The sequence below is a fragment of the Cervus elaphus genome, chromosome 15, assembly GCF_910594005.1.
Source record: "Cervus elaphus chromosome 15, mCerEla1.1, whole genome shotgun sequence".
In the NCBI taxonomy this organism is placed as follows: Eukaryota; Metazoa; Chordata; class Mammalia; order Artiodactyla; family Cervidae; genus Cervus; species Cervus elaphus.
Window position 1 is genome coordinate 41,808,788 of NC_057829.1, and position 14,114 is coordinate 41,822,901.

General features: G+C 52.6%; 1 protein-coding gene across 1 annotated transcript; it reads right to left on the minus strand.

The window, feature by feature from the left end:
- Window positions 1–906: 906 nt before the first annotated feature.
- Window positions 907–13,838, minus strand: GDF10 (growth differentiation factor 10). Its single transcript, XM_043926778.1, has 3 exons — window positions 12,931–13,838; window positions 3,924–4,849; window positions 907–1,886 (listed from the first exon to the last, which is right to left on the minus strand). The coding sequence occupies exons 1-3, from the start codon at window positions 13,250–13,252 to the stop codon at window positions 1,695–1,697; spliced, it is 1,440 nt and encodes a 479-aa protein (XP_043782713.1). The 5' UTR covers window positions 13,253–13,838; the 3' UTR covers window positions 907–1,694.
- Window positions 13,839–14,114: the final 276 nt, after the last annotated feature.

The window sequence follows — 14,114 nt, forward strand, 5'->3', positions numbered from 1 at the left end:
CCCCACAGGATCCAGGTAATGTTCAGGTGCTTGGCTTCTTGCCCTCCTGTCCCGCTCTACCCTTCCTCACCTGTTTTACATGGGAGTACTCCCTTGCCCAGGAACCCTGACCTCGGGAGCCTGGGCTCCTTTTTCCTTCTGAGTTCCCTCTTGGAGAACTGTTCATAGTTTTTCAATCTTCTCCAGGTAAGACTGGGGACCATGCCATCCTTTTAGTTTCCGGCCAAGGGACTGTTATACACCTGCCCCCAACTGGACCCAGTTTCATTCCATGGACTACAGTCCATGGGGTCTCAAAGAGTTGAACATGACTGAGTGACTTTCACTTTCACTTTTTCTTTCACTTCAGAAATGCTAGTCAGTCAGCTTCAGGCACTACAACTGTAAGGCAATGTCAACTCAGGGACAAGTGAGTCACTTGGGGGAAGCTATTTGGGACAGAGATGCTGACAAGGGGGAAGGGAGGAGCAGGCATTTTAGTCCCTCAGGAGCAGTCCCTGAATCTCTGGAAAGATCCCTGAATCTCTGGGAAGATCCCTGACTCCTGTTGAGTCTCTTGCTTGAACTACTCCAAGAAGACCTCTGACTAGGCTACCATAGATGTCCCTTTAAATATCTCAAGCACCTCCCCATCAATTGATATCCCCACTGAAGCTACGGATGTGAGACCCCCAAACGTACCTGGGTTGTGTTCTACCTGGACAAGCCCAGGATGGGGACCTGAGGTGCAGTGTAAGTGAGTAGGGCCCTGGAAGGCATAAGAGTGGCCAGTGTCTGGAGCTTAGGCTAAAGATGAGAGAGTGTGGAAATGACTTAAGGGGCCTCAGCTCCTAAAGAAGGCTGTGACCTCAGATGTCATACTTACACATGGGGATCCATTCATATTTTGGAACAGGTAACATTCAGTTTTTCAAGATACCATTGTCCCTTTAATTTATTAGCTTTCCATAAAAACACATACCATACACAATCTACAGTATAGAAAGCATAATTTACAAAAATATAAAATCTTGGTTATGTTTTAGTATTCCAACATATTGCTGCATAGGTTATTTCAATAAGCATGTTTAAACAATGCACACGCAACCAGCATGACTACCTCTGTGGGGGAACAGTGTCAACTCCCTCCTTTTTGTTTTAAAATAAAATATATATTAAGAAAAAGAAACCAAAATTGGTTATATGTGCATACTGTATGTATAAAAGCATCTGCAGTGGATTTTGAGAGAAAACATCCATTTATATCATATTCCATATCTATTTTCCAGCATCACTCTGTGGCCCAAAGTGTTTTAAACTGATTATTTAAACAGAGGTTCTTTCCATATGAAGGGAGTGAGCCCCTTCAAGTTTGTAGTCTTCTTTCCAGGTTATGAGATGACGGTCACAAGACCCAACATATGAACATATCTGGTTTTCAGGCTCTCAGAGCAGAGGGGATGGGCTGTGAGCAACCATCAGGTCAGGTTTAATTCCCAGATCCCTTTAAAGGATTCGAACCGGCATTGAGGAGGCTGAATCACCAGCAATGAAAGACCCCAGACGATGCCCTGGGGCGACAGATGGTTGTCTGCAGGCTCTGCCCTATTTTTGCAGCTGCACCCTGAGTCAAGTGCTCACTCCAGAAGGTTCCCAGAATATTACGCTGCTGTGTGTGAGCAGGGCAGGCTCCTTCCACTCCAGAGCAGCTGGTCTTACCGGCAGGCACAGGTCTCCACAGACATGTTGGGGTACACCTTCAGAACCACATTCCGGTTCTCATCCAGGAAAAGGACCCCAAGAGAGCTCATCTTGTCGGGAACACAGCACGGCTCTGGGATGCCCGGGACGATGCCCACGGCCCTGACGATGCTCTGGATGGTGGCGTGGTTGGATGGGCGGACCATCTACAAGGGGGAAGGGAGCATGGTCACCTCCGAGCTCTACCCACCCCGCAGTCCTCACCCATCCACCATGCTGCCCGCATGTCCTTAACTGAGGACACAGAAAGGGTGATAAGGTGAAGAAGAAAAAGTGAGAAAGAAAACAAGATGAGATCGCAGGGCTGGGTATACATTTCCTCTGAAGTCACTTACAGGCTGAGTCCTAGAGACCCTTGCAAAAGGCATCCTCCCACACCCTTCCCCCCAAACCTTGGGCTCCTAGAGGGAAGGTGTAACCGGGAAGGCACTGGTCACTTGGGGGCAGCTGCATGTCACACATCCCCAAGGAGCATCTGGAACTGGCCAGGTGCTCCAGAGGGAAGGCCAGGGAAAAGATTGGAGAATGCACCTCGGGCCACAGCTCCCAGACTTCATAGTCCAGGGACGACACACTTGCCACATGACTGTGTTGTCCACGAAGGAGGGGAAGGCCTGCAGACACACGTGCATCATTGGGATGGGGCTGAAAACCCAGTTCCTGGGCGGGTCTGCCTGTGAGGTGTCAGGCGCTGCTTCACTGGCATTACCCCATTTTGTCCTCGCATCCATCTTATGGGGTGGGTATGATTCTAATTTTATTGGTGAAACTGAGGCTTAAAATGTCTTGACCAAGAGCCCTCAGTTAGAAAGTAGTCTGGCCTGGAAACCACACTCGCTGGGCCCACTCCAGCTCTCTCCCCCTCCCTCTCCAGGCAGCCTCTCGTATCCAGGAGTGTCTGGGTCCCAGCTGCAAACACAGAGAATGCCATTTTTCAAGCACCTCCCCTAAGAGGAACAGCACCATGTTACAGGTGCTTCAGCTCATTGTCGGCCAGAGTTTTACATGTCCTGTGCCTCTGGTGGGGAGGTGGGAGGTGGGAAGTGAGGCCGGGACACCAGCATTTGGGGAGTTCAGACTGATGTCAGGGAAGGTGGGAAGACAGTGAAGCAGGCTGATAAGGTAAGTGCTGGGTCAGCCAGCAGGGTCGGGGACGGGGGTGGTGGGGGGGCTGCCAGATACTCACTCTGCATCTGCTGGTGCTGCATCCTTCCAGCAGACGCCTGTCTCTCTATCAGGCACCTCCCTTCCTGTCTCCTGCACATGCACAGCTTTGAGAAGAAGCCTCTTAATTCCCAAACAGGTTAATACGGCCCTCTGTCTGGGTCTGGGATTTCCCCAGCTGACTGATTTATTTACGTTCACAGTGAATTTACGCACTGACTTCCTCTCTTGGAGGGGAAGGCATGACCTGGAGCTCAGCGGAGGAGCTAAGTAGGAGGAAAGTGTGTGCTCTGGGCCGAGGTTGACATCCTCTGGCAGCCAGCCCACAACAGTTCAGGCTGTAGGGAGATGGATGGACAGAGCCATGGCCCAGCCCAGAGGGAAGGTGAGCATCTGAAAACCCAGGTCAGTGCAATGGAGCAAACAGTCCCACGTGTGTCCTGCAGACTTGTGAATGATGAGAGCTAGTTGCCACGTGAGCCTCTGCCCTGAGTAGGGGAGGGGAGGGTGGAGACAGGGAGAGTCACACTGGGAAGCCACTGAGGCCAGCTCCGCTGGTTACAGACACCATGCCCTGAAATCCAAACCAGATTTCTAGAACAGCCTTGGCAAAGAAGGAGTTTAAGAGACCGGACCTGTGCGCGGGGATTGGGGGGTGCCGTGGGGGAACGGCCAGTGTCCACGCAACCTCTGTGATTTTGCTGTGTGGAAACACACACCTAGAAGGATGGATCTCCCGCTCTGCAAAAGAAGAAAGGTTCTGATTTAAAATTCAAATCCTATGAAGGCAACACTTTCAAAAGGACAGCCAGAGAGCATCTATCTGTGGGTTGTATCCACCCAACAGGCTCTCATTTGGGCATCTCTGTTTAGCTATTCCCTGGCTCCAATAGATGGGAGGTGTTATTATCCCTATTTACAGACAGGAAACAGAGAGGAGGCAGAGGGACTTGCCTGCAAGGTCAGAGCTGAGGGTGACAATGAGCAGAACACAGCAGGGTGACCCTGACACACCCTACCTTGGGCATGGGGAACTCGCAGGCTCCTGAGCAGTAGTAGGCGTCGAAAGACTTGGGTGAGATGATCCATTCATTCCACCCTATGTCGGCGAAGTCCACCTTCAGATACCTCCGGGAACAGACCCGTGGCTCATCCCATTGCTTCTTCCGGGCTTTCTGCATCGTCTTCTCGTCGAAGTCCAGCACCTGTGAGGAGGCCATGAACACATCCTGGCCCTTCTTCCTGCGGTCCTTGCGGCCTGGCCGTGGCTTCAGCGCACGGAAGGGGCTGGGCCACAGCTCGTGCTTGTGGTAGTGCTGGGCGTGGGGGGCATGTTCTGGCCTCTCATCCAGCCCAGGCAGCTCGTTATTCTGGAGGGGCCCGGTGGCCTGTGTGGCCCGGCGCACTCGGGGGTCTGCTGAGCTGTTGGGGGCTGCACCAGGCTCAGGGTCCCCAGCCTGGAAGGGGTCGTATCTCTGCAGTGTCACCGCCACACTGTTGGGCTCTGAGATGGCCAGGTCATTGGCATAGATAAGAATGTAGGGCGCGTGAGGGCCGAGCCTGGGTACCCCCATGTCCTTCTCCCCAGAATCCAGCTGAGCAGACAGGAGCAGCTCGCCATCCCGGCGGGCCGCCTTGACAATGAGGGAGATGTCCTTGGCCTGCCACAGGCCTCGCGGCGGGGGCGGCAGGGCCATGGCCCCACGGAGCAGCCCCTGAGTGGCCGTGTTCTGCGAGAGGCTGCGGAAGAGCAAGTGCTGGCGTGCGGGTGGGCCAGGGGGCAGCAGGCGGCAGGATGCATTCTTGGCCCGCTGTTTGCAGGGTACTTCACGCGCCGGGGGCCACAGTGGCTCTGAGTAGAAGTGGAATGTGGCCGTCAGGATCATTTCTGAATCTTGCATGGAAGTCAGGTTGAAGAAATACACGGCCTTCTGGTTGACCACTTCTGTGAGGGAAGGACAGACCACATCCTGTTAGGTTGTCTCCTGTATAGGCCCCACGTTCACAAGGTCTTCCTCCTCAAGTTACGGAGGAGGAACGCCTACTGATGGGAGCACTTCCAGGCCAGCCAGGCTTTCCTCATCCCTTGTAATTCTCACATTGAACTGATGAGGGCACCCTTTGCTATTTTCAGTGACCAGATGAGTATAAGGGATTAAGGTCAGAGAGGTCGGGGATTGTCCACATCCCAAAGAAAGGAAGAAAAAAAAGCCGGCAGACAGGGTAAATGCTCCGGGTTGCTGCACCCTGAAGCTCCCATTCCCACCCCTGTGCTCTGATGCCCCTCAATGAACAAGTGTTCCCCACCTCCTTCATTCATGAGACAAGGTGGAATGAGGTATCTGGGATAGCTTGGGTTACAGTAGAGCCACCCCCACCCCGACCCCCTCTTGTATTTGCACAGCCCTCTATTTTACAGATGTTAAATGCAGTCCTTTGTCCAAATGAGGCAAATTAAGTAGCGTGCCTCACACTGTACCGGCACTCTGAGTGGCTTCTGAAAAAAAACTGAACTTAAGAACACAGCCATTTGATTATCTGCTATTTATTCTGCCCAAGGCCTTTTAAACTTGTTTTACAAGGAGAGAGCACTATCAGGGTTGTATCAGGTCGCTCAATAGAACCTCCAACATCAGGTTGCTCTCCAGAGGCCAGAACCATGATGGGGACCAGGATCCCTCCAACACATGTGGGGTTGACTTGCACAAGTTCACCAACAAAGCAGCCCCACCCTTCAAGCTGGGAAAGACCCTAGGAATCAGGCTTCCAGGCCCTAATGGGTCAACACCTTGCTCATTTGCCTCAGAGGGACCTAGAATCTCTGTCTCACCTGAATGCTTGGAGGATTAAATAAATAACATATATAAGGTGCCAGGCACAAAGGAGGAATCCCCCAAATGTGCTTCTACACCACTTTTACCTAAATGACCCAGGCTGGCAGAGGAAGTGCCTCCTACACCAGTGCAGGCCCCTCTCACTCAATGGTCCAGCTAACACAGCTGAGAAAGTATATTGCCAATTCAGGTCAACTCTGTCATTCTGCTAACAGGTTCTCTGCTGGAGAACACTTAAGAGGGTTGAGAGTAGACATTTCTGACTCTTTCCAAAGAGCTGGCTCTTCACAGCAGGATGCAAGCATCTCTGGCCTAGAAACGTGCAGTTCATGATGAGAAGGAAAACAGCAGACTGGGGGGAACCAAGATGGGACTTCCTAGAGGAAAGCACCTTGGCTTCCCTTCCAGTGTCAAAGTAGAGAGCAAGAGAGGGACTAAAGAAGTATAACTGTGACCACCAAGGTCAGGACAGCAACCTTGGCTTGAGGTGTGTATGACCAGATGAAGGTGCTGGGAGGACTGTCCCCTGGGTGGCAAGACGTGATGTAGAGGAGCAGAGTGTGGCCTGCCCTGGAGGTTATTTCTGCATGGGGTACAGGAGGGGAATGGTACATGCTGCCCTCCCTTAGGATGGAGAACCAAGGAGAGCATGCTCAGGAACTCAGATAGGGAGGAATCTTAGCAGTCAGGCATCCTGATCAATTACCCTCAGGGCAGGCAGGAGTCCTTCCTCCATTTGGCTTGAATGCCTTTGGACACAGGCAGCTTTGCCTTTACTAGGCAGCCTGCTACATGAAGACCCTCCCTGCTGGGAACCGTGTGGGTGGGTAACCCCTAAGCCTCCAGTGGCTTGAAGGGCCACAGACTGGCCCAGCTCTGACTGTGCCTGCATCCCTACATTGCAGGGAACTGCAGACTGTGACTGAGAGAAAGGCCATCTACCTGAAGTCTCCTAGCTTGGATTAGCCCTGGCTAGAAAGGAGAATCCACAAAGAGAAGTCCCTATTTCCTGTGAACCATGCTGGTGCCTGTGGCTCCCGTCTCATGGTAGCTAGAAAAGATCCTTCCTTCCTCCCTCCTATGATTCCTCTCTTCATTCCTGCACCCTCCCCTGCCTCCCTCTCTTTTCCAGATAATTATGTGGGATACTTCTACTTTGGGCTAGGTGCTGGGCCAATCAGGATCCTGGCAAAGGTGGTCAGAGGTACTCAGAGGAGTTCATTCCAGGGATGGCATTCATTCCAGACAGGTGGCAATGGTTGGGAGCGGCTGCAGTGCCTGTCACAGCTTCACAGGACACTGTCCACAGGAGGCCCCCCCGTGAGCTGGGTGTTCTCAGCATCAGGTCACCATCCTGCTCCTAGCCTTCCATGGCGCCCCCTCAAAAAAAACTCAACCTCTTACCAAGGCCCTATCATCTGGCCTGCCTACCTCCCCAACTCCATCTGCCCTCCGCACCCCCATCTCTGCCCCAGTCACCCTGGCTTCCTCTCCTTCCACACATGAAGCTCCCATCTCAGGGCTTTCTCCCAGCTATTCCTTCTGTCATTATCATTTCTCCCACCGGAATCACAGTGCCTCTCTCCTTCAGAGCTCCACTCAAGCAGCATCCCTAACAAAGGGGGCCACTGGTTTCCCTGGCTGGAGGAGCAGCCCCATCACTTTGTCTGTCCTGGGCTTCATTCATCTTCATATCACTTTGGGACATGCTGATATATATTTCATTGTAACTTTTTCTCTTTCCCCCTAGAACACAAAGTTCAAGAGGGCAGGGCTTTGTCAGCTGAGTACACTGCTGTATCTCTAGATCCTAGTGCAAAGCCTAAGTGATTGTCACTGCTCAGAAATACATGCTGAATGGTAGGGTAGGGAGGGGTCTCTGCTAGATCAGTCTGCTTCACTGAACAAAGAGGGTTCCTGGCCTGCTGCCCTGGGGCTCAGCAAACATCCTGAAAGAAGTCCAGAAAGTCTCTTTCTTTGGAAAAACACAGCCAATTATGCAAATTCAGCAGGAGGCACTGCATGGCAGGACATTTGTCCAGTTACTTCCCTTTGAGCCTTAGTTTTCTCATCTTTAAAATGGGAATAATATTGTTTGCCAGTCAGGAAACTGAAAGTTCCAAGCATATATGCAGGCTTGATTCCTTGTGTTCATAATCAGAGCAGCAGAGAAGGCAAATGGACAAAAACATGGAGCTTCAGAGAGGGTACATGACTACATAACTTGCCTAAAGTCCGCCAGTTGGTAAGGGGCAGAGTCAGAGTGTGCTTCCAGGCCTGTCTGACCCCAAGCCTACGTGCTTCCCCATCCTCCCTAACTAGGTACCTTGGATAGAATCTGGGTCTGCCTAACAGCTAATTAACGAAGGTCATGTGCTGTGAAATCTTAAATATTTTGCAAACACAAGTCATTACTTGGATGATTTTGCATTCTGACTATCCAGGAAAGAAAGGACCTGATTTAGACAAGTTGATCTCTCTATGGATCTTTGGAAGTCTTAGAACCTTAATCAGGTCCACTCTACTGGGCACTCAACCTCCTCCTGACTTGCTACGGATGGGACTGGAGGGGAAAGAGATAGGGAAAGGGCTCTAGCCCAGTGGCCGCTCCAGGCTCCCTGCTGGCCAAGAGGACCCTCAGACTGCTCTGCTAAATAGAAACAGAATCCACTTGGAGATCTGTCCCTTTACCTATTGCCCCTTTGCCCCTGAAACATCCATCAGGGAGACCAGCATGAGAACACCAGACTGAAGATGTAAGCACCAGCATAATCAGCTGGAAGAAGGTAGCCGTGGGCCAGTCAGTGGTGGTGCAGAGAAGCAAAGAGAGCTAATATGTACTGAGCATTTATTTCTAGGCAGGCTCCAGAGTCAGGATGTAAACCCTGCTTCATCACTGACTAGCTTTGGGGTCTTAGGCAAGTCACACAACCTCTCTGTGCCTCAGTCCTAGGCAGAATATGTGTGCATGCTTCCTGTGCACTCTCACCAAGGTGTCTGGCACGCAGCACGTGCTTGGAACACAAGGTCATTTGGTTTCACAAGCTTCTGCTACACTTAGGACCCCACACCCCTGACCACTGTCCTTGTGCCCACCAGGAGGCATTGCCACCTGTCCCCTCTCTCCACCTGGAGCCTGAGAATTTTCACAGCCTCTTTCCCTTCCTGCAGCCAACCAATCCCAGTTGCTGCATCTTGTTTCTCCACAACCACCCTGAACTCTGCATCTTTCCACCACTGTCTTTGCCTACAACCTGACCTCAAGTGCCAGTGTGACCCCAGCACACTGTCACCCTCACACCAACACTCACCCTTCACAAAGAAATCATCTATCACAGATGAAGAGTCAATATTCTTCACAACCTCTACACATCACTAAGGAAAAGATAAGAACCCCAAGTGGATGAAGTGATTTCCATAGGAAAATTTGCAAGTGGCCAAAAAGCATAAAGAAAACTATTCAGGATGACCAGTAATGAAAAAGCACCCCAGTAACTTCAAATAAGAATGAAAATATGGCAAGTTTTACATGCATGTTGAAAATATAATCCCATTAGGATAAAAACTATATGTAATATTCCACAAAATACCAACTCTGGTTATATCTGGGTTGTTATTGGGGATAATTTATTTTCCTTACTATGATTTTCCATGATTTTTGCATAGTATGCATTACTCTCATAATCTCTCCCCTCTCCTGTTCTCTTCTCCACCCCCTACTCCCACACACACACTCTACACTGCCCTACTACCTATAGGCAAATTCATCACACTCAAAGCTCTTGATGGCCTTGATGGACCACTGATCCACTTCCATTTCTTAACTCTCTCCTCCTGTTATTTCCTCATTGAAACCAAACTCCTCAGAGGTCCTGGTGCATGGGGGTATGCTTCACTTCCATACCTGGCTAACACCCTCTGCTCTTCAGAATCTGTCCGGCGCTTCCCCTGCTCTGTGGAGGCTTCACCAGCCCTTCCCCATCAGCCCTTCCCCTGCTGGGTGAGTGCTGTCCCTTGGGGTTCCTGAAGCCCATCCCCAGCCCTTTCTTACTCCATTGTTCTACTTGTCCCCTGCTCACATTCTTCTGTTTACTTCTTCCTTCTCAACCAGCTTGTGAGCTTTTCTGGAAAGGGCCAATAGTCTTTGTTTCTTTGTGTCCTTTGAGCTTACAGCATCTGCCACTGAATGAAGTGCTCAGGAAAGACTTTGGCAACTGAATGTGACCTTTCACATTATTGATAGATGGGTATGTATCATTACTTGTATTTTAGAGATGATACCAACCTCAGAGAGGTTAAGTAACTTGCCCAATATCCTATGGGTAGGTGGAAAGGCCTAGACTTAAATGCAGATCATTTGGGGCTGGAGGTGTCTAACCTTTAACCTTTATGGTCAGGTTCAGAAGCTCTCACCATTGATGTGGACTTGTAGGGAACAACACATACTTTGGGAGCAAAGGAAGGGAAGGAAGGAGCAAGGTGGTTGGAGTAATAATAGTAGAACTAATACACTACTGAACTTACACGTGCCAGGCAGTGTTAAGCACTGGATTTATTGCAATTCATTTGAAAAGCCCTATAAGGAAGAGAGCATGATTAGCTCCATTTTAGAAGTGACAAAACTGAATCATGGACAAGTTCAGTCCCTGGCCCAGGTCACAGATTCAGGATTTGGTCCAGCTCCCAGCCTGCACTTGGAATCTGAGCTGTGCTGCCTGTTGGCAGGCAGAGGACATGGTTCCACTGCAACACGGGCTGTGAGGACCACCCCATTGAGAAAGCAGAGGCCACCGTCCTGGAGCAGGCTGGTACTGACACGATCCAGAGCTGAAACCCTTACATCTGTGCCTCATTCATAAAATAAGGAGTCCTGCCCAGGCTCACACCTCCTCACAGCAAGGTCACTGGGCATGAAGCAGGCACCTCTGAGGGCTGCCCAGGAGCTGGGTACGAACCAACTTAAGGCAATCAAGGGAGGGGATGAGAAACCAAGCTTGCTGAGTCAGACACAAAGTTTAGTTCATCCCACTGAATCTTCACCTTGCCTCTATGTGCAAAGAAATCAATGCTCAGAGAGGTATAGTAATGTGCTACAACACACAACCAGTAGCTGGTGGAGCTGGGACTTGTACCCAAGACTGCCAAATGGTTCTAAACAAGAGTGCTGGATTTATCAGAAAGTTGAAGACTGATCCAGAATAATTCTGATCTGCCTAACAGAGTAATTGTCTGTTCCACCCTCTGTCTTCTACATCCTGGGCTCAGTTTTGATGGAAGTTTGGAGAGGGGCTAGCAGTGCAAACAGCCTGATCCTGACAAATGGACAGTGCCAATCATTGCCACTGTGAACAGTTCTGCCTGCCCTGGCCTGAGTTTCTTTATCTGTAAAATCAGAGGGCTGGATCTGAAGTACTGCCACCATGTTCTTTTCAGGGCTAACTGTTGCTTCACTGCTACTTGTACCCCCAGTCTATGAAAACAGAAAAACAGATTGTGCACCTTTATGCCTGGGCCTGTAGGAGCCAGGTGGGCTCCATGGGCATATTCACCCCTTATTGCAGCAGTAACCTTGCCAGCCTTGTTTTCCTCAGCTGCAAGGCTTTGGGGACTGAATTAGTGGATGCAAGGTCAAGTCTACATCTCTGTGAACACAAATGTTTTGTATATGGGGAAACACAATGTAACAACACCTAACCCAGACAGTTCTGGGCTTAGGGTTTACACATATCATTTCATGTCATCTTTCCTGCAACTCCACAGGGAAGATACTGCCATGACCTGCCAACTTTGCAGATGCATACACTCAAGTCCACAGAGCTTCATTTCAGCCATTTGCCCAAGGTCACAGTCATGCTAGATGAATCTTGAGTGACTTAATAATAATACTCCAGAAATGTGCCCAAGATGTGACTAAAGGCACCGGGGAGGATGGAGTTAGATCTGGTTGGCGTGGAACCCAGGAACACTGACCTAGTGAGTCTGTCCAGTAGGGGATGGGGGTGGGGTAGGGGAGGGGCCTCTCTGTGGCAGGAGTTCCCAGTATACATTCATGGGAGACCAAGCTTCTGGAATTTGGCTCTGTGGTCATGGGTGTGTTACCCCAGGATCTGACCCCAGGCTGTCTGGCAGCCCAATATTGGGCTTGTTCCCCTCTACCTCAAAAGGGGGCCTTACAGATCAATGATCTTTCTCCTGATGAATGGCCTCCTCCTTCACAAGGGCTGCAGGGAACCCCTACCCACATTTTCTGCAATGGCATTCTGAGACCAGGAGTAATCTCCATGACAACGAGGGTCTTCCCTCAGCCCCTGCCACCAGGCTGCCCCTCTCCCCTCTGCTCACTCAGGGCCTGCAGAGGTAGCCCAGGCTGGGTGGGCAGTCAGTGGAGGCTGGATTCTGAAGGGCTCTTGGAAGCAGGGCAGGTAGGGGTCTGCAAATGATCTCTGTCCAGCTTCATCCAGGGTGTGGGAAGAGGGGAAAGGATCTGCCCAGGAGGGGCAAGAGCAGGAGAGAAAAGGGGAGCCCCCCTTGCCCAAGCTTCTAGACCTTTCCTCAAACCACCATGGCTGAACACTTCATGCCAGTGCTCAGCAGACTTCAGTCCCATGTACCCCAGGCTGGGCACTCAAGGCCACCCTGCTTCCCCAACCCCATACCCACTAAATGCCCCAACTACATGCTCCCGGGCCCAGTGCTGCACTTCCTTCAGGGCTGCATTATACCCACCTGATGGGCTCTCCTCAGCGCCTGCCTCATCTGTCAAGAGCCCACATAACTAAACCCTGCTACATGGAGCCCCCAGACCCCACCCTCACCCTCTACCCACACACACAGACCCTGAGCTCCACCAGCCCAGTGCCATCTTCATCCTGTGCTTAAAGCCTTGTGGGTGGGGTGGTCTGTGTCCGGCAAGTTTTCCACCTTCGCAGGCTTAGCGGCACCCCAGGGGCAGGAAATTTGTCACTCTGTGTCACTTTGGCGTTCCCACTGGAGGCTCAGGGCCTGGCACAGAGTGCTGGGGGCGCGGAGGGGCGCGGAGGGGGAAGGTGGCATAGTTAATGAAAGAATGAATGAACTAGTCAATGAATAGAAAGAAGAGGAAATGCAAAGGTGCAGGGATGTGAGAGGATGGACAAGTGAGGAGGACCGGGGGGGCGACGAGAAGGGGAGTGGGGGGGTCCCCTCTACTTACCCAGCCGGGCACGGAAACTGCGGACCGTGTTGCCCCCTCCCGGCCTCGCGCCCCTTCGGCTGTATTTCTCATAAAGCCGGAGCATGTGGACAGCGACCATGTCCTGGGCGCCTGGGTTCTGAGCAGCGACCACGTCTCCTGGAGACCGCTGGGGGTTCTTGTCCCCTGCAAGGCCGTCGGCGGCCGCGGGCGGGGCAGGCCGAGCGGCGGCCGTGTGGCTGCCGTCCGCGTCCCGGAGCAGCAGCAGCAGCAGCAGGAGCGACAGAAGAGGCAGCTGTTGGGACCCGGGTCGCAGGCTGGTCCGAGCGGGGCCACGAGCCATGACGGGTGCGGAGGCGAAGGGGCCAAAGCCGCCGGGGAGGAGGAGAAAGGAGATCGAGGACGCACAGGAGGCTGAGAACAGACCCGGCGGCAGGAGGGCACGTTGACTGCACACGCAGGCGGGGGCTCGGGATGCCGAGATCCGCGCGGGGCGCGGGGCTGAGCGGGGCGCACACCCGGGCGCACAGTAAGGCCAGCGGTCACGGCAATCCGGAGCCACGCAGAGCCGAGCCGAGCCCAAGCCTGCGCGCCGCCTTGGCGGACTGAAGGCAAAAGTTTGCAGCCCCAGGCGCGCTCGGCTCGGCGGGTTCGAGGGGCGGGGCGGGGCGGGGCGGCCGGCGGAGCCCTAGAGGGAGACCCGGCTGAACGCCCGGGACCACTCCGGGCAGCCGCCGACACGGCAATCCCTGGTCCGACGCGGTGTGCGTACGCCCGAGTGTGGCGGCGCGCGCGCGCAGGGGTGTGCGCCCGAGTGTGCGCCCAAAATGTAGGGGGCGTGGGCGTAGGCAGGCGAGCTCGTCGCTCCCCTGCAGAGATCCGGAGACCCGGGGACCCAGCCCGGCTCCTGTGTGTCGGCGCCTTGGCCTGGCCTGGACTGCGCGAGGGCTGGGAGGCATTTAGAGGGGGGCCCTCCTGCCGGGTTGCCCCTGCAATGGCATGTGATGATTGTGGTTGCAAGATGACAGCTCCCCCGTGAGGAACCGAGGCGGGGGTGGGGGGGAGGGGGATGTGTGTGCGCCCAGTTGTCTCTGAGCCAGTGTGCGTCCAAAATGCAAAAGTGAGGGAAACACAAACCCTCCCTGGGCATCCTTTGAAAAGAAAAACCTTAACACTAAAGCTCAACCATCCTAGGGTAACTGAAA

What these genes read in the sequence shown, in the direction of transcription:
- GDF10 (XM_043926778.1), bottom strand. Translation starts at nt 13,252, where the DNA reads ATGGCTCGTGGCCCCGCTCGGACCAGCCTGCGACCCGGGTCCCAACAG. An exon ending in CAGTTTCCGTGCCCGGCTGG is followed by an intron (nt 4,850 to 12,930) that starts GTAAGTAGAGGG and finishes CTTCCCTCACAG; the next exon opens with AAGTGGTCAACCAGAAGGCC. An exon ending in GCGAGTTCCCCATGCCCAAG is followed by an intron (nt 1,887 to 3,923) that starts GTAGGGTGTGTC and finishes TCCCCCTTGTAG; the next exon opens with ATGGTCCGCCCATCCAACCA.